The 25,505-nt window shown below is 40.7% G+C and overlaps 3 protein-coding genes and 1 long non-coding RNA gene across 6 annotated transcripts; 2 read left to right on the plus strand and 2 right to left on the minus strand.

Moving 5' to 3' along the window:
- The first annotated feature begins 217 nt into the window (after positions 1 to 217).
- On the plus strand, positions 218 to 6,972 carry rnf8 (ring finger protein 8, E3 ubiquitin protein ligase). Of its 2 annotated transcripts, none has more exons than XM_086264536.1 (10): positions 218 to 428; positions 647 to 775; positions 2,869 to 3,323; positions 3,429 to 3,636; positions 4,633 to 4,695; positions 4,809 to 4,898; positions 4,989 to 5,096; positions 5,217 to 5,421; positions 5,544 to 5,579; positions 6,550 to 6,972. In XM_086264536.1, exons 1-10 carry the CDS (start codon positions 303 to 305, stop codon positions 6,756 to 6,758), a joined length of 1,629 nt encoding a protein of 542 aa, XP_086120662.1. In that variant the 5' UTR covers positions 218 to 302; the 3' UTR covers positions 6,759 to 6,972. The 2 variants fall into 2 exon arrangements, with proteins under 2 accessions (XP_086120662.1, XP_086120663.1); XM_086264537.1 differs by having other exon boundaries at positions 5,217 to 5,428; positions 6,550 to 6,651.
- A 138-nt stretch (positions 6,973 to 7,110) lies between these two features.
- On the minus strand, positions 7,111 to 10,630 carry LOC147312816 (uncharacterized). The gene is made up of 3 exons (XR_015125084.1): positions 10,587 to 10,630; positions 10,004 to 10,193; positions 7,111 to 7,540 (listed from the first exon to the last, which is right to left on the minus strand). It is a non-coding gene; the product is annotated as an uncharacterized LOC147312816 (long non-coding RNA).
- On the plus strand, positions 10,593 to 16,662 carry drc5 (dynein regulatory complex subunit 5). Of its 2 annotated transcripts, XM_086264544.1 has the most exons (6): positions 10,593 to 10,700; positions 12,075 to 12,205; positions 12,295 to 12,420; positions 12,526 to 12,863; positions 14,028 to 14,477; positions 16,358 to 16,662. In XM_086264544.1, exons 2-6 carry the CDS (start codon positions 12,109 to 12,111, stop codon positions 16,535 to 16,537), a joined length of 1,191 nt encoding a protein of 396 aa, XP_086120670.1. In that variant the 5' UTR covers positions 10,593 to 10,700; positions 12,075 to 12,108; the 3' UTR covers positions 16,538 to 16,662. The 2 variants fall into 2 exon arrangements, with proteins under 2 accessions (XP_086120670.1, XP_086120669.1); XM_086264543.1 differs by having other exon boundaries at positions 12,295 to 12,863.
- A 597-nt stretch (positions 16,663 to 17,259) lies between these two features.
- Positions 17,260 to 25,131, minus strand: tmem151ba (transmembrane protein 151Ba). The gene is made up of 2 exons (XM_086264538.1): positions 24,563 to 25,131; positions 17,260 to 22,434 (listed from the first exon to the last, which is right to left on the minus strand). The coding sequence occupies exons 1-2, from the start codon at positions 24,650 to 24,652 to the stop codon at positions 20,992 to 20,994; spliced, it is 1,533 nt and encodes a 510-aa protein (XP_086120664.1). The 5' UTR covers positions 24,653 to 25,131; the 3' UTR covers positions 17,260 to 20,991.
- Positions 25,132 to 25,505: the final 374 nt, after the last annotated feature.

The raw sequence follows: 25,505 nt of genomic DNA on the forward strand, positions 1-25,505 counted from the left end.
ACGTCTTGTTTTCTCCCTACTGTAATATGTTCATGGACACCGTAATATTTCTACTTTGGGTCTGCAAAAGCTGAATAAATTTTGAATTAATAAAAAAAAACAACTAAATGATTTTAGAGGGATCCAAGTGATTCATGGGCTGTCCAAAGATAAGCGTTGAAGCACATCTGTGGCCTTTATTTTGAAAGAAATCGAAATGTCTTCCGGTTTCTCCCAGTATGTCTGGATGTGGCGGAGGAGCTGAAACAGCGCAGCTAGTGGTGTCCTTTCGGACGACTTGGCCGCTGACAGAATGAGATAAGATGGATAAAGAGACGGCGGCGGATTGCTGTGCGGCTGAAGACGATGAATATCCGGACTCGGAGGTTTTTTGTCTGATGAGAGTCGGGAGGAACTCAGACTGGCTTCGCTTGTTCGAAAACACAGAGGTGCAGCTTGCTAATGTTAGCTAACGTGCTATATTTATACTAACATGAAGCTTGCTGAAGTTCACGGCAGATTCCAGTTTACATGTTGGGGGAACATTACCCCCAATTTATGGTTAATAATTAAGAAGTGTTTTAAGCTGAAGAGTGTCCCTGTCCGTTTTTATAAAACCGGAGATGCAGACTGGAGCTAACTAACATGTTTATTTTTGGCTGTGCAGATCACCATTGGACGTGGTGTGGATGTAACCTACCAACTACTGTCTCCCACCTGTCCCCTAATGATCTCCAGACTGCACTGCACTTTCAGGCAAAGTGAAGACGGCCACTGGACAGTGACAGACAAGAAGGTGACAACGAGCTTTATTGTGAAATATATTTTACAGCTGTGCTAGAGGTCTTTGGTACAAGTCCTGTGCAGGGATGGGCAGCACTTTCTCTAAGGGAGGCATGCTGACGTGGATAAAATAAATAGAGCCACACGAAATTAAAACATGATGCGCATATTACTAAATTATGCCAAACCCAATTAGTGTGCGAATATCTAAAAGCTAAGAATGGGTTCATGTTTTAAAACCCACCAGTATTATGTTGGCATTTGGTGAAGTTTTGAGTCAGTCTGGTTTACTGTGACATAAAGCCATAAATACACTTGAGCATCAGCATTGTCAACTTTTCTATGTATTTATGTGTTCATCACAAAAAAAGGATGTCAGGGAATGCCAATTTTGCCCATTTGTGTTGTAGGAAGTTTGTTATTCTGTAAATCTTTTCGTGGTATTTATCTGTCACGCACATCTTTATATAATAACGGCAAAATAAGTATTGCAACAAGTCAAACTGTGCAACAGATACCACAAATTATACATACACAAATAGCAAAAGTTTCAAACCCTTATAACTCTAGAAACATGAGATGAAAGGTGAACATCAATACCATACTAATCATATACTGTTTTATGTTCTGAGGTATACTAAAATGCAGAAGGCCAAAGGTTCAGGACCTTCAACAGCAACATCAAATCACATTAGATGTTAGGCATTGAAAATGTGAAATAGATTAAGTTAAACTGCCAATATTTTATCATTACTATTTAATGAACATTTCCCCAAAGATTGTTAAGACAGTGTGCATCCTTATGCAAACTTTCCATGCTATGGTATTTTACTTGTAGTGTAAATTTCTTCATCTGCAGTTTTGTCTTTTTCTTCCTTACTCGTGAATGAAATCTAGTCTGTTTTGGCCTTTAACAAGTGTGTTAAAGTCCGGTTCACTGTCAGCACTAAGGTGGGATTTGATAAACTTCATTAATAAGAATGTCTGTTTACGTATGAAGTTAGATTCAAAGAGGACCAACATCTTCTGTGCATGCCTCCTTATGTGTTGAAAGTTCTCCTTTTTGAGAGAAGAATTCAAATCCAGCGCTGATACTGACTCGAAGTTCTCTGCAGTAGGGAATCAAAAGTGCAACAAGCATCAGTAATGTGTTCATTTTTAGCACTGACTTATGCAACACATCCTGGTGTACAATACAATGGAAAAATACCAGTTCCAGTTATGGGTTCATTTCAGTGTCTTTATCTGGGATCTGCTTAAAAAGTCCAAAATTTCTCTCTGTAAGCTCTCGGTTGTAACACCTGTCGGTTTGTTCCATTTCAGCCTCAGCCTATCCGCGTGCAGTTCATGAATAAATCTCTGTCTTTCATACTTGCTTTCATTTTGCTTTCTGAACTCAACTATGTAGTCTTTGGTAATCTCATGTACAAAAATTAGTAACTGCTCTGTCGCCCATCCCTTTTGTATGTGTCTCTGAATGAAGCTGTGGTGGGGAACGTTAACGTGGACATGACCTACAGTCTGAACGGCAGAATGACATCATTGTAAAATGTTGCATGTTTGAAAAGAGTTTCAGTGTCCTGGACACGAAGGAGTGGAATCACCTGCTGAGACGGCTCCTGAAATTGTTTCGGTGTGAGGAAATATCCTTAAACAGTTTACTCTCCACCATGTGTAAATGTCTTGGAGACAGGATGTTTAAGTAGTGTAGGCTTGTTGTGCGAACATCCCGTACAAGACACATGGACTACAAACAATCCACGGTACCTTCGTGACATCTGTCGACCACCTCTGTCATGCCACCACATGAAAATGACTCCTGTCTCCCAGCTGGGATACAGCTCTGGGTCATACCAGATGCTACAAAGTCCATGAAATTTAGTGGGTCACTTAATATTTGCATGTGTGGCCTTTCAGCCGTGTGATGAGTTTGTATTTATCCATAGATGCCTTTTTACAGTCCTGTTATTTCCAGCAAATGGCAATATGTCTGAGCTTAAGTTTGGGCATTTGTGACTTTAAAGTACATTTAAATTCTCAAGTTAATTCAGTTTTAAATATGTTTCTGTACCAGTGTATTATTTTGGTTCTGTTTTTTTCCCTCAGAGTCTTAATGGTGTTTGGGTGAATGGAACTCGTCTGCCTTCCGATGAAGCCCATCCGGTCAGGCTCGGAGACTCCATACAGCTCGGAGTTCCTGTAATTGGAAACAAAGCAGAGTTTGACTATGTCGTCGTCCAGAAGCCCCTCAGAGACATTAAACGCTTCCTGGCAAAGAAACTGGTAGAGCGAGTAACTTCAAAATCTGCCCACATATCCAAGAAGCCCAAGAGGAAATTGACCATGGAAGAAGTGGAGCCATCTACCTCGAAGCCCAAACTCTACCGCTGCTCTTCTGCAGACAAGTCCTTGGCAGTGCCCTGCCCTTTATCTCCGCTAAAAGGTCAGCAGCGACTCAGTCACATAAAGCCAGAGGGAACCAGACCTGGCAGAGATGACCGTCAAGCAGAACGACCTTCAGATGGCTCCAGTGCTACCCGTGACTTTGACAACTTGCAAATGTAAGCCAGAGTAACAGCAAGATAAGAAACAAATGTACCCAGTAATAAAAGAATGAGTGAAAAATACTACTCTGAAGTTTTATTTTCCTTGTTTATTGTCTGCAGGTACAGTCAGAACATTCTGCTCTTAAGGGAGCAGGTGGATAACACCCAGAGGCAGGTCGCCTCCCTGGAGGGGGAGCCCCGACAGGCTGACCCGCTCAGAGAGGAGCAGGTCAGGGAGCTGCGGGGTCAACTAGATACACTCAGAGCTAAAATGCACAGGATGGAGACATTAGAGAAGTCTTTTAGTGAGACTAAAAGGCTGCTAGAGGTGAGTTGTTTTTTGTTTTGTTGTAGTGTCTTTTATGTACAGGAGTTCCTTCATTAGCACCCATTTTAAAAATAGCCTCTGTTTGTTGTCTTGTTGTTACTTTTTTTTTTTTTTAAAGCTCCTACAAGTGACAGTTCATGCTTGATTGGCACTGCTTTGTAAGATGCTATTTTAAATCAAATCTGTCATTAAATTTTAGTTATTTGACAGCCAGCAGGCCTCTGGTGTGAGTGTCTCTGACCAAACAGTCAGAAACAGACTCATAAGGGTGGCCTGAGGGGCTGACGTCCTCCGCTGAGGGCTGTGCTCACTGCCCTGCGCTGTGGTGCCCGATTGGGATTAGCTATAGAATACCAGAACTGGTAGGTCTCTCCTTTTCACGGATGAGAGCAGTTCACCCAAAGCATGAATGATAGACACTGGAAAATGTTGTGCTGCCTGTAACATTGTTTAGCACAACTGATTTGGTGTTGCGTTCATGATGGTCTGTGGAGGCATATCCATTGAGGAACATAGAGGCCTCTACGCTCACATAGAGAGTAAATACAGCCTCTGTGTGAAAGTAGATGCACAGATATTGGGATGATATGCTGATACGCTTTCAGCATGTTTCATGGTGATGAGCAGTTCTACAGCAGATGGACAAAAACTAGTCTTGGATGTTTTTCCCACTGTTATTAGTGTTATTATATTTTATCATGATTGTATGTGAGTATGCATTCATATTGGGGGGTTATGTGTCTTTCTATTCCTCTGCAAAGTGCTCTGAATTTCCTCGTGTCTGAATGGTGCTGTACAAATAAATCCAACTTGACTTGTTGCAATAGCACCACACTCAAATTCAGTGAGCTCTCTTGAAAGGTCCATTCTTTCACAAATACCAAAGATTAAGCAGTGTAGGCCCAATACTTTTGCACCTATAATCCAAAGAATACAATTTTTGCATAAATAATTGCAAAACTCAAAATATTCTCTTTCACCCTTTTATGCTTGTAGGAGCAGAAAACGCAGCAACAAGAGGAGCTTTTAAAAAAGCAGCTTGAAGAGGCCCTGCAAGAAGTATGTCGGATCAAACTAATTTGTGTGCAGTAGCTGTTATTATTTAGAGTGCTTGCATTTTGGTAAAGCAGAATACATTTTAATATGTGAATTTGTTTTCCACAAATCCTTAGCAAAAGAAAGTGATAGGTGAACTTGCGCTCTCCCGACAAGGCTTTGAAGAGATTCTCTTGGCCAAAAACAAGGAGTTGGAGGTGACAAAGGTATATTTAATCAATGCATTTATTTTTTTCCCTTCACATATTTCCACCTGCTTTTGCTTTCGAGGCTTCACTCCATTTCATCTGTTACAGGAGGAAAAGGAAAAGGCAAGAGCCCAAAAAGAGGAAGTAGTTACACAAGTGACCGAAGTGCTGGAGAATGAGCTTCAGTGCATCATCTGCTCAGAGCTCTTCATTGAGGTAGAGCTGATTACAGTTTAAAAGCAATTATTATGAAACTTATTATACGTTGTTTTGTGTTTGAGCTGATTTGTATACTAGACGCCTCTAACTGTCATCACCTTGGTTGATCCCCTGCAGGCCGTCATTCTGAACTGCGCTCATAGCTTCTGCTGTTACTGCATCAATCAGTGGCGCAAAAAGAAAGATGAGTGTCCCATCTGCCGGCAGGCCATCCAGTCTCAGACCCGCTGTCTGGCGCTGGACAACTGCATCGACCGTATGGTGGAAAACCTGAGCCTGGACATGAAGGCGAGGCGGCAGACCCTCATCTCTGAGAGGAAAGGTGAGAGGTGCGTTAACAGTGGTGTCCTACATCAAATACAGTTAGAGATGCATGCGTGGCATTATGACGTCTGCTTTCACTTACAAACACAAACCACTCAGAGTAAGTTTTCCTTGTTTCAGATAAGCGAGCTGTTGACCATGAAGTCATCAGATCAGGTCAGTGGAAAGCAGTGAAATGTTTCTTTGATGCTGTTGAGTCGGTCGGGTTATTCAACAGGGAGGAGTTCAGTAGTGTGTCATCTGTGGGTGTCTGTGGATTTATATGCTGATGTCACATTTTAGTTCATAGTGAAAAATAAAACTTTGTTCAGTCCTATGAAAAACTAAGTGTACCCCATGATTCAGTAGCTTATAGCTTGTAGTCATTTAGCAGCAATAACTTGAAGTAACCATTTTCTGTAAGACTTTAAGTCTCTCACGTTGTGGAGGAATTTTGACCCACTGTTCTTTACAGTGTTGTTAAGTTTATTGAGGTTCGTGGGTATTTGTTTATCCAAAACTCTCTTAATGTCCCACTGTAACATTTCAGTTGTTTAGGTTTGGACTTTGGGCTATTGCACCTTAATTGTTCTTTTTCAGATACAGTTTGTTGTAGTTTGCTGCTGTGCTTGTGATCATTGCTTGTTGCATGACTCAGTTTCAGCCAAGCATTAGCTGTCAAAAAATGGCTTCATATTTCACTCTCGATTGCCTTGGTACACAGAGGATTCATGGTCGACTCAAAGACTGCAGGGTGTCCAGGTCCCGTAGCTCTAAAACAACCCCAAATCATCACCCTATAGCACCAGGTGGGGTTGTGATGAGGAGAGGTGGATTTTTCAAACACAAGATGGCAGCACAATGAAGCATTTTCTCTGTATTAAAATTGCAAAAAAATTGAGCTTTCCTACAGAAGGAGCTACAACATTATGTATAGTTGAGTTAGTGTATTAATGTGCGGTATAGTGGTGGTGAAAATGAGCATCGTCTGGTCCTGATGTTGGTGGTTTTAGTTTTCATCAGATTTGTTTCCAATTTGAAAGACAGAGCAATGCTGATCTCATCTTTTTAAAGTTTGACAAAGAGCTTGAGAGTCCCTCGTGAAATGTTTGCAAAATGCAACTTTTTGCCTTTTTGTGTTTCACAGCAGCTGAATCTGCAGAGGTGATGGTGATCCCCGATGATGACAGTAGCAGCAACAGCGACAGCAACAGCAACAGCGATAGCAGCATGGTGTCCATAGATAGCAGCCTCAGCTCCGTGTTGTCTGTGGACACGGACAGTAGCATCCATTTGGAGTCCAGCTCTCCGTACAGCGGATACTCTGATGACAGTTCTGATGAAGATGAGGATTAGCCCCTTTTTCTCCTCTGGGCTGTAATATGGAATTAGACTTTTCTGCTGTTGAGTTTCGCTTTTCCATGGAATGTTCCCGGGACATTTAGGATAGAGGATGCAAAGTTTGGTCCAGGGAGGTTTATGTTTAGTTATTTTTTGTAAAATAATCATTTGTGTTGTCTTTATTTTCAACTAAATGAATAAAGTTTATTCATATGCATTTCAAGTTCAATTTCTGTTTCCTTATATTTCAAGTAAACCTGGGAATTCAAACTTTTGTCAGTGGCACAGAAATCCTGCGTGTGTTTGGTGATACACGTTTTACTTCTTTAACATTTACTGGCCCAGGTAACTAAAAATTCTGCTGTGTTTTGAAAGTCGCCACCTTGGTGTTAAGTTACATTCGCAAACAGCCTCACAGTTCAAACAATGTGTTTAAACTGATGTTGCTGGTACCACAGCAACATCAGTCCCTTATGACCAGACAATGATTGTGTTATCAAAAGCAGATAAAGGCAGAAAAAGGGGATCTAGTGGCTCTTTTATGCTTTGGAAAAGGGATGTTTAATTAGATTAGAATAGAAATATCCCTTATTGTCCCTCATTGGGGAAATTCAGGTGGTCCAGCAGCAAAGTGATAGGCAGATGGAGCATTCAGATTTTAAAAAAAAAACAAAAAAAAACTTCACAACATAATGACAAAAAATACTGTGGAGTTATTAAGTTATTTAAAAAAATCCATCTTGTATGGTCCCTCTGTGCCTGCCTGGCTTCTTTATGGGTACTCCGGCTTCTTCCCCCTGTCCAAAGAAATGCATGTTATCTTAATTGGCTGACTGTGAATGGTGGTCTGTCTCTCTATGTTAGTCTCAGGATTGGCTGACAACCTATCAGGACCCTGCCTTTCAAGTGGGATAGAGTCCAGCCCCCTGTGACCCTGAATTGGATAAGGGGAAGAGAATGGATATATACGGATGGATATAAATCTCCTATGATGAAATATTTCTATGCTGATGGGCTGCAGCACAGTTTATAATGTGGTAATGCTGTAATAGTAACACTTTCCAGAGCTACTCTCATTTATTATAGCCTGCCATGGTTTCTGGCTGTGAGTCAGGGATTAGAAATCAGGAGAAGATCTGCTAACTGAACCCCAGTAAACTGAATCTTATATAGAAGTGTTGAGATCAAACATAATCTCCTTCGTCAGCTTTGTTGGTTCAGTTTGTTTTTCCATTAAAAGAAAAAGAGGTAAAAGCACATCAATGCTGGTTACCTAGCATAAATCCATTAAGCTTTTTGTTCTTCAGTTGGAAAACATCCTCCTGCATTTAATAGGTTAACAAAACTAACAAGTCTCAGTGTGTTAGAAAAAATAAAGGCAACATGTTTTTAAAACGACATACTGTCATTTGTTTTCTGTGGCTCCCTGCCTTCAATTCATGCCCTGAGTCACCTGGGAGTCGCCCTGCCTTGCAGACAGGCTGTGGAGCTGGGAGGCTTGCAGAAAAGTCTGGCAGCACTCCACAGTTTACCTCAGCTCTCACTGCTTCAGCCTCATATAAACAACTGAATGACTTCAAGTCTTAACATAGTGTGGGAATTTTCAGTAGCTTCGCATGATTCATAGTTGCTGAGATTATGTTTCTTTTTTTAAAATTAGGATGTTTACATGGGCTGTTGAAGCGCACAGGGCAATATTTAAAGGGAACCACTTCCAAAAGGCTTTATTGTCATCATGCCCCTTGACCATTAGAGCTGTCATCTGAAAAAGATCATGAGATCATGAGTTACTTCACAATGTTACACTTCTAAATCTACCAGCGGTGGGCGTCACATTTAAAAATAGATTTCCATCTTGGAAAGAAGCACTTTATTTTGCTAAATCCTTCTATCCTTTAGTAATTAGACACACGCTCTGTTGCCTGGTAACTAATGCAACAGCTCCTTGGGATCTGAAAGAAAATGAAAGAGAGATGGCACCGGCTGCTCCGGTGCTAATGCACACAGTCCTCAGACTGCAGACAGACAGCTTTGATCCTGTGTTAACTCCATGGCCTGGCTTTGGTTGAGGTCTTAATTGCACTATAATCACTTCATCTATCTAATGCTCCTGAACTAAATCACTTATTATCCCTGAGAAACAGCAATTATTCAGGAAGATGTATAAGCAAATATCCTGCCGCGCTGCACTATTTGTTAGGGGGGAAAAGGTAGATTCCAATGTAAATATTCACACATTCTTAAATTAATTATTATTATATCTTAAAAATAAAATACTTACATTGCCAGAAAGTAAAAGTAAAAGTACCCAGGCATGTTATTCTTTCTTTTGCATCTTCTGATTCGATACCTCTGGCAAACAGTAGGGTTGAATAGCTGGTTGGTTTTTCCCATTTCTCTTGTTTGCTTCATGCCAAAACATCAGAGATGCCACTTTGATCAGTAAACATGTGCACCTCTTATGTGGTGCAGTGACAACCCCTCCCTTCGAACACTGTGATTCACTCCACAGAGAGCACTGGGACAGCAGCCCACAGAGTGAGTTTGCCTTCTGTGCTGTGGATGCCTGATGTCACGCCAGTCCATTAAAGCCGGAGTACGAGGGACGCGTGTGTCTGTCGGACCGCGTTACACGAGGACGACAGTGATGGACTGCCTTGGGGCTACAGTTGGAGCCTCTCGTTCCTCCATCCGAGCCGCCATCCGACTCCTGGAAGCAACCTCACGATGCCAGTAACAGCTATCTAACTGTTACTCAGTCACGCTCTCTCTGCCCAAGCATATGGGGAGCAGAGTCAGGATTGCAGCATCATGTACCTGCTTTCATCCATGCTTGAATGTTACACAACTGATGAAAGCTGATGAAGTCCACAGATGATTAATTCAAGGAACAAATTTATCCTGCATCTACTTGGTATTTGATTCGGGCACTTTAAAGCAAAGATTCACACAAATGTATGAAATTAAGTGTTACATCTTTCCACTGCATCAAAGCAGCAAGTCTACACACTCTCGTTCCGTCTTTACTATGCTACAATGCTTTTCAGACTATGAAAAAATGCTCTAAGTGTAATTTGTGGCTTATGTGATAACAGTGGTGTCAAATTCAAACATCTCATTCTCTCAGTGCAATTAGCTCCTACAGCCGACTCTAAAATTTGTGACTCCATCTCTATCCATGTAAAATAACTTGGCCTTAAATGATGTTTTGCTTAATAACAACCATGAATCTCTTAAGGTGGTATTTACAGATTTCTCACCTCCTACACAGTAGCCTTGCGCCTGTTTTGTGTTGCTTGTGAGACAGATGGATCCACTCCAGTGTGCTCTTTTCCAAAAGGCCCATGGTCCAGACCCAAGGTCCATCTGGCAGTTTGGTGGCATCTGAGTGTTTCACAGCATGATCACTGCTTCCTCAGATGCAAACCTAAACACAAAGCACTCGTTTCTCTGTGAAAATAAAGCTGTGGTTGTATAAATACTGGATGTTATTTAAACATGCGATTTGTTCCAGGTAGCTTTGATTCCCAAATTAAGCAACTTATGATTGTACTCTTCTTCTCTTTCTACAGCTCATTGTTATTATTATTAATATTAATATTAGTAGTAGTAGTAGTGGTAGTAGTAATACTATAGCTTGTCATTGTCTGTCTTGTGTATTTAAGAAAAACTGTTTCATTTCATGAAACTCGGAAATTTGTTTTCCCGAACCGGTGACTCACAAAAATGAAAATGATTTCCATGTGAAATGCATATTTCCATGTGTCTTACTAAATTTTGTATTTATTTTTTTTGTCTCCTAAACACAGCAGTAAACAGTATAAACATTACGTTTATACGTACATCGAGGTATCGGTCAACATTCAGAGTAAAAACTCAAATTTCCCAGAGACGTTAAAGTAAACTCACTGCGTTCCGTTCCCATGGGAACAGATGAACCCTAAACCAGTACTGCAGGTATGTTAGCATGTATACGACAAGGATTAGGCTGTGTATATCTAACTGAATGACATAAAACAAATATTAAATAGCTCCGTGAAGAAGTTTTTATTCGATAGCTATAACAGTGGTGGGACTACATGCTCTTAAGCTAACTATGTAAGATACCGTATTGGTCAGAAGCTAGCAACTTCTGCCCAACTTCAAAAGCAACTCAATAGCCCAATAGCTGAGCTACTTAGACTCACCATATAACTACAATTGAAAATATAATATCTGTCTATGAAGTAAACTTTAAATGTGTGATTTATTTATTGACTTATTCTTTTTTATTATTCATTATTTATTTTTTTAGTCCACTTCTGGCACTTATTTTGTAAAATTACTGTAATAACTTTATTCGAACATTGTTAGGAAATAAAAACTGCACGTAATCGCAAAATGTAATCAAAGTAAGTGAGTTCGTTAACTGAATTTAAATTAAGCTGATTCAGTTCATAAATTATTATTTTATTTAGGGGAGAAAGCTATTTGAACCTACCTGGCCTGCCTGCCACCCCGTTTGTTAAATTATTATTTTAACCACATTTTCAGAAAGCTGAGTTCAATTTTCTATTCACACCCAGGACTGATCACTGCAGTGATCATTGTAGTAGACTAAAAGACCACAAAAAGTAACACACCATGCCACGGTTGAAAAAAGCTGTTGAGAAACAAAGTCATTGAGATCTATCAGTCAATGACAAAGCAGTTTCTAAGGCTTTGGGACTCCAACAAACCACGGTGAGAGCCATTATCCACAAATAGACAAAACTCGGAATGGCGATGAACCTTCCCAGGAGTTGCCGCCATAGCAAAGTTACTCCAAGAGGACAGTGACGACTCATTCCAAGAGTTCCAAGGAGAAAACCCCCGCTAACAAAAACGACACAAAGGCTCGTCTCGCGTTTGCCAAAAAATACCTTGATGATCCCCAAGACTTTTGGGAAAATATTCATCCAAAATTAGGGTCCAAATTTATCCACACTGATGTGAAAGACTCATTGCCAGTTACTGCAAATGCTTCATTATAGTTCTTGCTTCCAAGGGTTGCATAACCAGGTATTAGATTTTTCACATCACCAGGCTATTTGTAAGGTGATGGGCCAGATAGATTTAAATAGCTTTTTCCCTTAATAAATGAAATGATCATTTAAAAACTACATTTTGTATTTACTCAGGCTATCTTTGTCTAATGTTAAACTTAGTTTGATGTTCCAAAATATGTAAATGTTACAAATATGCAAAAAAAGTTAGAAATAAGGAAGGGGCCAAATACAGCACTGTATTTTCCCCATACATTTCACTTAAGTGCCGTATCTCTATACTATAATGCCTCTCTTTATCCTCCAGGGCTAATCTTATCCAAAGTGAAGATTGCAGTAACATGAGGAGGATCATTGCTGAATATCTAGACTGGTCACTGGCTACAGTGTCCAGTTTGTCAAACCTCTCTCTCCAGTGCATAGTGAACAACTTTGAAGGTGGTTTTTAGTATCGCTATTATCCACAAGTTTATAATCTCACTTGTAATAAAGCTGGAACTTAATTGCAAAATGTATACCTGTTGCAGAAAGGCCAATATATGAAGAGCTTACATCCAGTGAGAAGGACTTCATTCAGAACAGAGTGTCCCTTTCCCTGCCTCTGCATTTCGCAGCCAATGTTTTCCCAGATGGCGTTTACTGGAAGCGATGCTGTGAGCAGAAGTGGAAAGTTTGTGACGTCTCTAATTACGGCGAAAGCTGGAAACGAATGTTTTTTGAAAGGCAGCTGGAGAACATCATTGAACTTTTCGTTCCAGGCATAACAGAGCCAAAGACAGTTCTAGACATGGTCACGCTTTGTAAAGACCACATCAAGAAGCTAAACATTGCTCAGCTTCTGCCACCTGTCAAGGAGCCGCAGACGGAGGATGAGGAGCAAGCATCAGAGCTGACACTTGCAAATGATGATGATAAATCTGGTATGGACCACTTTGACTTTAGGATCTTGCTTGACAAGCTTACAAACCTGGAAGAGCTGCACTTGGTGTACAAAGTCAAATCATGTGGTATGAACTTTGAATGGAGCATGTTTGAGATGACCAACCGGGACTGTGAGTCCCTTGCCAAGGCACTTAAGTCCTGTAAGACATTAAAGGTAAGTATTGCATTAAATTACATAGTACCCATTCCAGATATCCTATGTGAAAAAAGCTTCGTGCAGAAATAAATCCCCATTCTATGTACGTTTTTTCAAGCCCTCAAATAACAGGAGTGGGATTGGGTTGAAATTTGGCACCTTATTTTGTTTTCCAGCATTTTGATGCTGCAGGATAGCTGCAGGATATTTTTGGAACAAAAAAGCTCAAAAAGCTACAGCAAAATATCAGTTTTAAAACCCAGGACAAGTGTTGCACTCAGGAGTCAAAATCTACTTGTTGCTCATTGCAGTTGTTTTTCTGTGACCAACTTTGAGCATCAACATCAAAGGATATGTCAAGAGTTCTGCAGAAAAAAATGCAAAAATGTATTTTGTGTAATATTGTAATATTTTAATACTTGCAATCTATCCATTAATTTTTATCTGGGTTCTGGCTGCGGGGGGCAGAAGTCTTAGCAGAGACGCTCAGAGCTCATCTGGGCGGACACCAAGGCATTCTTAAGCAGGCCAAGAGATGTAATCTCTCATGTGAGTAATGGGTCTGCCCTGGCACCTTCTTCTACTAGTGCACACCTAAATACCTTACCTGCATCCATTAGGTATCCTAATCAGATGCCAGAAGCCCCTGACCTGGACTTTCAATGTGGAAGAGTAGCAGCTCTACTCAGAGCTGCTACTCTTCTGACTGAATAACCAAGTTCTATCTATTTCATATTCCAATACTGATGCTCAAAGTTGATTATAGAAGAAATTTTGCTGAACAAAAAAGCTGATAAAAATTTGATCTTATTATAGTTTTTAACTGTTTTTATGTATGGATGTATGTATGGATAGTCAGTTTTTAAGTCTATCCGAACATCTATTCCATCCGTTTTTCTTCTACTTATCCAACAGAAACACAATGCTATGATGGTACATCCCCCCCCAAAAATAAATTTTAATCCGATCTAAAAAGTGCCAAATTTCCAGCATCCACTTTGTACTTTGAGAGCCTGTAGCACTAAAAATGAAGGCAAGCATATTCTGAGGGTGTCCTGATTAATTTTTCAATGTTTACCCATAAAACATTACTTATCTGATCGAGTGGTGCTGATGTGTAAGCATGTTATTTTTTGTGTGTTGCTTGGAAAGACCCATCACAGGTTCTTACTGTTTCCTCAGCTCTTTAGGCTCCATCTAAGCCACCTTGAAGATAAAAAGTGTCGTTTGTTGGTGAAGTACCTTTTAGACCACCCCTCCCTGCGCACTCTAGATTTTTCTCACAACGTGATTGGAGACAGCGGAGCCAGAGCCATCGGCAAATTGCTCACAAAGAGCAAGCTGGAGATCCTTAACCTGTATGACAACAATATTGGCGGCCCTGGGGCCAAGGCTATAGCTCATGCCTTGTCCAAGAACACAACTCTTGTGTCCCTCAATCTATGTCTGAACCGTCTGAAGGATGAGGGTGGTCAGGCTATTTGTAAGGCCTTGTTGAACAACAAAACCCTACTTCACCTGCAACTGGGAGCCAATGGGGTAACTTGGCTTACTGTGCTTTCCCTGTCTAGTATGTTAGCACAGAATAACACCCTGAAGAGCATCAATCTCTCCTGCAACACACTGGGTGAGGTAAGAGAGAAATAAGTCTACTTTTCGCAGCAAGGAAAACTGCTAAAATTAGAAACATGCTGTCTCAGAAAGATGCTGAAAAAGAAGTCTATTGTAATTCCTTATTATGTGGCTGTTTTATTATTGAAAGAAAACGGATTGCATTCCTCCGGACTGCAGAATACATTTTATCCAAAATGTATAAATTCCGCACCCTAACCATCCTATGAAATTTGCGTTGACAAAGATAAAATCTACATTAAAACCCTACAGCCCTATATTCAAGAAAGCACTAACAGGAATAGAAAGATTGTGTTTCTGCCTTGTTAGTTAATTCAATCCAGAAGTGAATTTAAAATCCTTGTCCGCACATACAAATTACATACAAAGTCCTGAATGACCATGCCCCTTCATATCTTGAAGACTTGGCAATATAGTGTATCAGGTGACAGACACACTCTTTAATTTCAAGGTTAGACTTCAAAACTTTCCTTCTTTTCACATGCACATCCAAGTTTCTCTTTTGATTTAACTACGTTGTATTTTGAATCTGGAAGCAAGTGCCACCAAGAAAGTGAATCCTTAAAAGACCATTAACAAACATAACATTTTATGGACAAATTGGGCGTCTTTGCATAAGAAGTAAGACATTTGAATAGTTTCCTTTAAATTCAGACATTCAGTTGATACATTTCTTCTTATTGTCTAGAAGTAGATGCAAAATGATTTTATTTGCATAGTGCCCTTCTCTTCATCTCGCCCTCTAGGTCCTCTATGCCATGTAGGAGGCTATTGCCATCGTAGGCTTGTAAAGACCACATCATATCTTTTCATGTAATTTCATGTGTAAAATAATTAACTGATAATTAACTGATTATTCATTTATTAGAACTTTACTCAGCAACAATTAAGGATAGCGTTGAAAACATCCATCTGTCCGAGCTACTAAAGTGTATGCGTTTTTTTATTCTGTGATATTATTTCTTCTTTAATTAGTTTTGACTGCTGTTTAGACCAAAGAACCTATTTTAATTTAGTCAACATGGCTCATAAACAGTATATCAATAAGTTAATAAAACTGATAATTGATTTAAAAAAAAAAGAAAGAAAATAATTTGTAGTTGCAAAGATATTATTATTATTATTAATAATAATAATAATAATAATGATAGATAGATAGATAGATAGATAGATAGATAGATAGATAGATAGATAGATAGATAGATAGATAGATAGATAGATAGATAGATAGATAGATAGATAGGTTTGCTGTTATCCCGAAAGCCATGCAGATTAAAAACTGTCAAAAATTAACTGACAGAGAGGAAGAGTGAAACTGTTATTTTAAGTTATGGTTTCACTGTAACCACTTATTACTTCTTCTTGTTAAATTTGTCAGCTTTGGAATGCTGGTTCATTTTGAAAAACTCTCAAAGCATGCTAACGCCTGTGCAGACACAGCATAGTGAAGTCAACAGAGCAGCTGTAAAGTACTAGGATTTTCAATTATTCATAGATATGTGTGGGAAAACATGTAATAATGGAAAACTGAGTAAGTGTTGTTTCCCCAAGAGAGGTAGATCTGAATTCCCCCTTCTCATGCTCTCTCTTCTTCGGATTTTAACTGCATATTGTATCTCTGACTGGAATACACTGCGGAGGATCAAAAATCACCCACATAGCAGAAATCCAACATGCAGTACCATCAATATTTTTGACCTTGGTTTCAGAAATAGAAATGCCTGTTTTACAAAAAACAGCAAAAGACTGGTAGCAGCAGCAAAGGGGAGCTTATAAAGTGTGCCGTATTTCGAACTGCAAGGTTAGCAGTGAGATGTTTTTCAAGGTTATTGAGGCCATCAGCAGAGCTTTTAGGTGTGTGTATGTTTGCATTTGTGCAGGTTGGAGGGAACGCTTTGGAGGAGGCGATGTCTCACAACACCAGTGTGACAGAATGCAATATCCACCTGACAGACATCGAAGAGCGGAGAGTTTCCGTCATTAACCAAATGGTTTGGAACAACCAGTTTAGAAAACAAGAAACAAACCCAAGAGAGAAGAATACTGAGAATGCCAACTGATGGTTTTTATAATATAAACCCATCTTTATCAGCTGTCTGTCTTTGCAATAGATGAACGTATTCATCTAAAACCACAATAAACGAAAATATGCAGCAAAATTCAACCAAATTTGGTCTAAAACACAACAGATGTAAGTGAGCCCTACATTAATTCTAACGTAAGAAAAATGCAGGATATGATGTGTCATTAAGATCTTTAAACTATCTCAAATGAGTTGTCTGATATCTACTTAATTCATAATGATTGAAGCAGATGATTGGTTGCTGGCAGACCAGGTCATGTATCAATCATGGGTATCCTGCGCTGTCATTAGTTGTTGTTTCAAACAGTCTCCTGCAAGTTGAGCAAAGTTTATATCGGGATCTACCTACTTTGCGTAGCCAGCAGGGGGAGGGATCACAACATCACAACTCACATTTACTCCAGTTCGAGTAACATTTCCAGAAATCTTCCAGCTGAGACTTTTTAGACAATGAGTAAGTGTGAAAAATATGTCCTGTTTTGATTATGAAGCAACAGGAACCAATGAGCTTGGGACCGAGGGGATGGACCAGCACACTGTTGCTTCTGTTCTATTTACTACACTTGTTGACAGTATCAAAAGTTTCCTTTGGCTGACAAACATGCAACACTGGTTGCATCAGTTGACCTCAGATCAGTGATCATAGTCTTTCTGGCATGTCTGTTGTGTATTTTTAAACAAATAGACCAGATATTTTAGTGAGCATTTCAGTTTATTGAGTTTTTTGTTCTACTTTGATACACATGTTTGGTATTCAGTCCTTATGTAACATCAAGGCAACGTCGTGATGGTGTTGGAATACATACAGACTTGCATTGTTTTATTTTTACCTATAATCTACTGGTAAATAGTGTAACTCTTGAACTAGGCGGCAACAAAATTATCAGTCAGATGTAATTTACAGTCATAGCCATGAATCAGGTGTATGTCACAGGTGTCACACCTAAAATCACAAATCAGTCTCCAGAGCCATTTGAAGAGAGGTTATTCTGGACTAATTTAGCCAAAAAGCAGAAAAATCTATGACAGAATACTGATTTATTATATTTAGATCCTTAGTAATCACTAAGCATATGTTTATGCTTAGATATACCTTATCCCAAAGCAGTCAAATCACACCAACAGCATTTGTATTTTTAAAAAAGTATTCTAAAATGATTAAAAACGTGTTTAAAGGGAAACAAAACCATCCCAAAACAGCCTTTTTAGGGGGACTGTTCTGCTTCTCTCCATTTAATAGCAACACATCAAATCTGTCCCTGCTCCAGTTAAGTGTGTGTTTGTGTGCATGTGTGCACACAATATCCACATCGACCGACATTCTACACTCCTGTCTCTATTTATTTACAGTACAAAGCCATCCTGCTCTACAATGTTAAAAATCCACAGATTTATGGAAGTATAAAAGATGAGGCCCAAAGCATCATTGAGTGAAAGAATACAAATCATCGTACGAGCCTAATCTACCTCATAAGACATGATAACGGCTATAGCTGCTTTCTTTGCAGAAATGTTATTCTAACAGTCATCTATAGAGGAAAAGTGTATAGCTTTAAAACTTTCAGTCAGATTGTAATCGGTCAAATAGCTTGTTTCTGTTGCTGCGTAAACATTTCACGGGTAAACACATTTTTCTATTCTTACATGGGACTATGTATGAATATCACAGTGAAGCCACCTGAGAGGCTTGATGATGATGATGAAGGAGAGATTGTGATGATTTCAGAGTGGCACAGTGACTTTAGCATTGACATCCGGTGCATCCTCCTATATTTTGATTAACATAACAAAAAAGACATTTCGGTACATTTAAATGCCCTGTGGAGACTGCATGCTGTTATTTGTGTTGTCCTCTGAGTCATGCAAGTCCACTTGAGTCTCTGACTTCTGACCAGCACGAGCTCGGTTGTGATCCAGTCCTTCACAGCTACAAAATAAGTAAAGAATCTGAATGGGCTAAAAATTAACTTGTTAGCTCAATTGATTCCCAGCCATTTTAGCTCAGATCACTGACATCTGTTCTGTGAATAGTTTAACATACACACTGGAACCACTGAAGATGTATAGAGAGCCTAAAATAATAACTTGCCATTTGTACACTTCAGTTTTTCTGTGATTAAACTAATTTATTTCAAACACTTGTCATAAATGTCCCCCTATCTCAAGATTTCAGGTGAGATTTTGGTGTTAGCATCTTGAATACAGGAGCCTGAAGCTGTTCATAACCCACCGCATTAAGTTGTTAGAGCGGTAATATGAGACGTATTATTCTGAAGAGTTGTTTTGTTTTCTTTGATAATGCAGATGTTTTTTCTAGTGGAAGATTTCTCTGGTAATAACCTCTTTTTCATGCTAAGATACCGCATTTTTCTTGTGTTTCATGGTGGAATCAATTTTAGCAAAAATCGACTTTAAAACGTTGCAGTTTACCGGACCTTTACACACAGACTAAGTGATGGATTTATGAATAGCGAGTGCAGAAGTGAAACTCAATGACTGGAGATGTTTGCATCTGCACCTCCGCCTTCTTTATGTGCAGATGAGAACATGAGTGATTATCGGGATGTTGTTGCAAGCAGAATCGTTGACCTGAATACTATCCTGAGTTTGGGGTGAGGTTGCATAGATGACCTTGAGTTGTGAAAACAGGTTAAAATTGTTAGTTAAACGTGACTCAGCCTGTTATGAGGGGGTTGTGTCTCAGTCCACAGCTCCAAACACAACAACACACATGGAATGTAATGAGTATGGCTGATTGATCACTTTATCGGGAAGGCAAATCTCAACACCAAATGTCTAAACGCAGGTGAGGTTCATAGTATTCAGTGATGGCCGTAATGGCAGTATGATCCATGTATATCCGTCGTTATGGACGTCCTCTATGCTTAACCTCCATTCCTTCAAGTGGCTAAATGACTGTCCAAAAATATTAAGGAGTGCTGGAAGAAATAAACCAAACTTTGAGCGATGGGTTGTGCTGCGGGGAGTGGCTTTTGTCACTGTTTGCATTAAACACCGCTTCGGTTCTTGGCTGCAAAAGTAAATTTCCCATCAGATACCGCATGCACTCAGCTGAGAGGAAGTAGGTTTTAGTGTTTTAAAGTAATCCTTTTATATAATTAAATCTGACACTATCAGTAGTGAATCCAGGCCTCTGCCTATTTCGAGTGTTTTCGATGGCCAGCTCTCTAGCTGTCTCTCTGATATGCATCAGCAGCAGCAGCAGCACAGGGCTGGCTGTGTGAGTAATGTGAAAAAGAAATCTGAAAAGCATTTTGTGTCTGATTCTTACAAACTTGTGGATTTTTGCCTATGTTTTCAATAACCTTGATGTGTTCTTCTGCTTGTTTTAATGGGAGGATAGTGAGATGAGATGAGAAGTCATTGCAGCTTGTGCTTGTCAGTAACGGTTGATGCTAGGCACTTAAATAAAGAGGTAGGCTCAATGAAAATATTGCCCAACACGAACCTAAATGGATCTTTAAGATTTTAAACTGGCGGAGTTGACACTGATTTCTCAGCAGTGCAGTGAGGGTATTTTTTACTGCTTTACAAAATGTACAGTTTGAACAGTTTAAAGAAGTGTTTATGAATCAGTTTTAAATCCTCGTGTCCTTCAGCCCTCATCTGCTAAATTATTCAAACTCCTCCTGTGCTATATTTGGCGAGCCATGGAGTTTAATGTCATTGCAGCCAAGCACATATCAGCTGACTGAATGTTTTATCCGCACATTTATTTTCAGTTTTTTTCTCTTTGAATGGATTTCCATGAGCATTAACTTTGAATGGAGACATTAAATCATCCAGGATCAAAATGTGTTAACATGCAGATTTCTGTATTTGTCGACTGTACTGACTTCACTTTGATAAGAGCCATGAGAGGGTTAGGGTGTTTGGTTTCAGCAAAACTACTTAGTCTCGTTAGTGTGTTTTGACAAGGTTGCTTATCTTTGCGTTCCATTTCTCGTTTGGCATCCATTTAATTTTTTCATTTGCTGCTGAGTCAAAGCCCATTTCAGGCTTCATATACCGGGAAATGTTACTCATATCTTTGTAAATTGTCTGTGACTAAGATCTGTAAATATGGCATTTACACTAGGATGGGATGGCCCTTGATTTTCATTGGTTATCTGAATCTCAACAGACTCTTTAGGGCTGCACATGACACTTTGGCAGTATCCTTTAAAGCCTCGCTGTATTTTAAACAACAGTCTCATCGGGTCTGTTTTTCCCTGATGTATTGAGTGATAAATTCCACACACATACTTTGTTGTAATTGCTGTTGTGTCAGGTGACAGTATGTTTAGAAATGTTAACAAATCCTTTGTTGTGGTAACTCAGAGAATGCTCTTTTTTTTTTTTTTAAATCTCTGTGTTAAAGAGACACAAGAGTCCATGTATGAAGAGTTTCCTTGGCCTTAGCTCGTGTCATCAGAGTGAAGTTTCTACACAGGAGCCATTTCTGTGCAGCGAGCGGTGGTCGTGGTTGAGGCAGCCTTCGTTGCGATGCACGATGAGCACTGGGAAGTACAGCGCGTCCTGATAGGCTGGAGGGTTCTCCTCACTGGCCTGCTGGCCTGACAGACAGCGCGTGCTCTCTGTGGGACACGACTGCTCATTCAGGCTCCCGCTGCTCCTCCACAGGCAGCTCCGCCTGGAGCCGTACAGTCGACCCAGCGAGAAGCGGCTGGCGCTGAACGGGATGCGGGGGCTCCCAGTGTTGCAGATGCTGAGGGCGCTTCGGGAGAAGATGGAGGAGCTGCTTATGGCACGGTGGCAGCGTTCGCAGTTCTGCCTGTAGCTGCCGTAGCCTCCGGATAAGGAGTAGCTATTACAGCTCCCTGAGAGCTGGGCCAGGTCCATGAGAACCGCCTCAGAGTAGCTGGGCACTAGCTGCTGGTTGGAGCGGATGTGCCACTCGAGCTCTGTGCTGTCAATTGTGTTGACCCGTGGGATGTGTCTGCAATACACCCGCTCGTCAGATGGCGTTACTGGCACATAGTCAAAGCCGAACAGCTTCTCCACATGGTAGTGCACACAGGAAGTACGATACTCTGTCAGCACCCTCATAGGCCAGGACAAGGTGAAAGCAGCCGCTACCCAGAAGGTGGAGTTGGAAGCATACCATGGAAGGTGATCAGGGTCAGAAAAGGCAATCATATACTCCTTAAAGTCGACATTCTTCAGGTGCATCCCCTCACGTGCCTCCATGTAATCATCAAGGCCCTCGTTTTCTGTAAAGAACCTGGCCCGCTGGTTCAGGTAGGAGTTTTCAGACTCCACATTGGCAAAGCTAAAGCACTTGGTGAACCTCAGCTTGGTGATGGGGAAACCATCCAGGCCCAGCAGGTTCTTCGAGATGTCCTTAACCCCGCAGTTACCGTAGTCAAACTCCGCCTCGGCTACGTGGGTGTTTACTCTCTCATGGTAGACCTGTGTAGTGGTGTAGGCATCTCCATTACGGTAACGTGTCACCTGTCGCGTTCTCCTGACATAGTGATAGCTGATGGCCTTCCACCAGATGCAAGGCGTAGCCTGCTGCATGCGCTGTATGCGCTCCGTCACGCTGTCCACATCAACCTTGTACTGCAGCTCATTCCTGGTGTAGCAGTGCCAGCATTCGACCAGGTAGACCACATAGAGCATGACCAGGAAGGCCAGGGGGATGTAGATGTAGCCATTGGAGCAGGGACTGTCATGGTACATCATAGAGTTTCCCTTGTAGGCGCTATTGAAGGTGAGGCGTGTGACCTCTGTCACCTGGCACCAGGCCATCACCCCGACACAGCCGTACATCAGCAGTGACAGCAGCAGGCATTTCCAGTGAGTTTCCTGACACAAGGACTTAGCCAGAGACTGTTTCTGAGGCTGTTGCTGCAAAAGAGAAAAAAATGATTACAAACACAGGTATTAACATAATAATATAAGAAGGAGTAACCTATACCTGAAGATTTAAATGAATGGCACATTTTAATGTGGCATTGATGAACACAACCTAAATACCTGTAGGCAAAAAGTTAAGGAGCAGCGGCTCATGTGTATAAAATATTTAAGGAAATATTCTTCGTTGCAAGTGCTTTTGCATAGTTTATGCATGAGCCAAGAGCCAACTGCTCATTTCTTGCTCTGTGCATGTTATAATCAGACGATTCCTTCATTATTACCATTAAAATGTAAAAGAAATCCTGTTGTCACGTGAGAGTTGAAGACTTGAAAGAACTGATATGATTTTAAAGAGTCAAAAACATTTAGGCAGATAGGCAGAAAAAAAGGCTGTAGTCTGACTTGGGCAGCATTTAGATGGTGCCATCCTTTATCTCCTCGGGGCACAGCAAGCCCCAGCGGCTGCATCAAAGAGCTCGAGAGCTGGTTACGCCCTGCAGGAGCACAGCCACACAAAACCTGGCAGAGATTCAAAAGTCCCAGGAAGGGGAAGATTATCACTAAATTCATTCAAAAAAAATTTGCATGACAGACCTCACTTCTAACACTTCAGATTAGACTGTAAATGTCTAGATTTTGATCTATAGGTCGCCTCTAAACACCACATTTAAAAAAAAAAAAAGCATCTGCTCTATCACAGCGCTGATTTATTGAACTCGACATGTCAGCTCTGTGCTCTTCGAGTGATAGACGAGCATAAATAATCAATGTTCTTGCATCATAATTAACTTCCCGACCTTGGTCACATGGTCTTCAAGCACACTGCCAACCCAAGGCTACACCCCACAGAGCAAAAGGGATTAACAGTGAAATTCCCCACTGAGATAAACCTCCTGCAGGAGGAGTGCTCGCTCACCAGCATTCTGGCCACGTTCGAAAATTACAATCAATACTACGTGGCACATTTTGTGGCCAGTGTTACATTTTACAGGCTCGAGGTTAATGATGAACAGTTGTGCAGTAGGAGATATCGTTCTGATTATGTGCCTGCAAAGCAAATGCATCTCTGCATGTTACAATCTGAATAAAAATGTGTTAGAAAAACCTTGCGCTGGTCCTAAAATATGAAAGGAGAATCCATTTTTAATTGTAGTGAGTTACATTTATATTTAAGGTAGTTATTGTATGAAACAGCTCTAAAAGTCTTCTGTGTACAGTTAGCTGAAGGCTCTTGTATCATTTTTTAATATTTGGTTTCAGTGTTGTTTTGTATTTAGTGAAAATTCCCTTTGCATGAAAGCAACAACTGAGAATCACTTCAGCACGCCACCTTACGTGCTTATATCCTAATGTAATTTTACAGTTTGCACTCATAGGAGTCATAGATTTTAATATGAAAGTGGCTATTGTTAAAAGGAAAAACAGTTTCAAGAAGGTTCAAATCTGTACAGTCTTCACATTCAGGAGGCTGCCGTGGTGCCTTTAGTGCCTCTCGCAGTCATGGACACTTTCTCTTGACATAATAAGACCAGCTAGGTTATATAAAAAGACTCTCTTGTGTAATGGATATGTAACTTGCCCAGCATGTGTGCATGTAGGGGAAGACTGGAGAAGAAGGAGAGGAATTGGGTGTTATAGTTTAATTCAGGAAAACTGCTGTTGAGTCCTTATGTTTCCAAATCTGTTTTAGTTTTTCCCTTAAGGGAAATTTACAACATCTCACTTCTCCCCGCCCTAGTAACGTCAAGATGTCTTTTAAATGCTGCGTGACTTTCAATATCTTCTGGAAAGATATGAGCAAAGTAAGTTTTTTTGTTTTAACACTTTCGTGTACCTGATTGGACCGTGATAGATTCTTAAACCTAATTTTGGAAGCCTGCCCGGAGGACACAGGAGCGTAATCATGGCGTTCACACGCTCGAGTGCGCGCATGGGTTCGTATAATAGGCAAATAAAGCGCTTTAAGTGGTGTGCAAACACTTAAATCAGAATCTAAAAAAAAAAAAAAGCCAAATGATTATTACCGTGAGATTATTACAGTGAGCATGCACAAAGGCAGCCTGTCACTTAAACATGCCACACTACTCAAAAGCCTTAATTTACTGCAAACAATTCTTACCTCTTCCCGGGGGCTTTCCGTCTCCTCCTCGGGGACGGTGGTGGTGGCGGTGGCGCTTTCACTTGCCGTTGCAGCCGATGCTGGGGACATGGTAATAACAACAACACAAAGACCGGTGGTGCATGGATCTCCTGATGGGATGGGGGCTTTCCAAAGCAGAGTGAGACATAAACACGCCGCGAACTCCTCCGCGCATCATCCGCAGGAAACCAGTGCAGCAGGAACCCAAACAGAAGGGCTCAAAGGATGCTGCATCCCCAGCCTGTTTCAGGTGGGCACACTTCGCATGGTGTAGCCTACGGGAACGCGGTCATTGTGCCTCCGAAGAAGACTGAGAGGCTGTGACTCTTCTCGCGATGCGATGGTGATGGTGATGAGGACTGCTGCGGCGAGGGATCCAGTGTGATGAGGGAAGTGACAAAGCTCCTCTCCCTGCAGGCAGAGCCCATGACACCCAGTGAAGCTGTGAAGCAGGACAAAGGAGACGGGCAGCGGCACATGCGAGCAGCCAGCCCGACACCACGATGTAAATAACACGCACGTACGTGTCCACGTAACTCACAACAGCACAGAGGGGCGCTGCTGCTGCCGCTGCTGAGGAGGGGGTGGCTCCTCTCAGCAGAGATCTTTATTCTGATCTGTATTTAAGCAAGTTCTTTGAAAAACAGTAATAGTAAAAGCTCACGTAGGGTTTAAATTCGTTATATATATGAAATTAAATAAGCCACCTGTGATGCTCCTCAGATGGTATGATTTTTTGGCTTGTTTGGCTTTGTTTCTTTTTGTCAAAGGGTTTAGTTTAGTTTAGTTTAGTTTAGTTTAGTTTAGTTTATTCACAAATCAATCAAAAGTACAAATTCCAACATAATAGACAAGATAGCCATTTGTTAAATGGGACTCCCCAAAAGCTAACCACATCTTATGAGTAGGGGCCTAATCATCA

This window comes from Aulonocara sp. 'chitande type north' Nkhata Bay, linkage group LG15, assembly GCF_057382095.1.
Source record: "Aulonocara sp. 'chitande type north' Nkhata Bay isolate Kocher_YH1m ecotype deep benthic linkage group LG15, A_spYH_male_GT1.1, whole genome shotgun sequence".
Taxonomy (NCBI): domain Eukaryota; kingdom Metazoa; phylum Chordata; class Actinopteri; order Cichliformes; family Cichlidae; genus Aulonocara; species Aulonocara sp. 'chitande type north' Nkhata Bay.

What these genes read in the sequence shown, in the direction of transcription:
- drc5 (XM_086264543.1), top strand. Translation starts at nt 12,109, where the DNA reads ATGAGGAGGATCATTGCTGAATATCTAGACTGGTCACTGGCTACAGTG. An exon ending in CATAGTGAACAACTTTGAAG is followed by an intron (nt 12,206 to 12,294) that starts GTGGTTTTTAGT and finishes TACCTGTTGCAG; the next exon opens with AAAGGCCAATATATGAAGAG. An exon ending in CCTGCAACACACTGGGTGAG is followed by an intron (nt 14,478 to 16,357) that starts GTAAGAGAGAAA and finishes GCATTTGTGCAG; the next exon opens with GTTGGAGGGAACGCTTTGGA.
- tmem151ba (XM_086264538.1), bottom strand. Translation starts at nt 24,652, where the DNA reads ATGTCCCCAGCATCGGCTGCAACGGCAAGTGAAAGCGCCACCGCCACC. An exon ending in CGGAAAGCCCCCGGGAAGAG is followed by an intron (nt 22,435 to 24,562) that starts GTAAGAATTGTT and finishes TCTCTTTTGCAG; the next exon opens with CAACAGCCTCAGAAACAGTC.
- rnf8 (XM_086264536.1), top strand. Translation starts at nt 303, where the DNA reads ATGGATAAAGAGACGGCGGCGGATTGCTGTGCGGCTGAAGACGATGAA. An exon ending in GCTTGTTCGAAAACACAGAG is followed by an intron (nt 429 to 646) that starts GTGCAGCTTGCT and finishes TTGGCTGTGCAG; the next exon opens with ATCACCATTGGACGTGGTGT. An exon ending in CCATGAAGTCATCAGATCAG is followed by an intron (nt 5,580 to 6,549) that starts GTCAGTGGAAAG and finishes TGTGTTTCACAG; the next exon opens with CAGCTGAATCTGCAGAGGTG.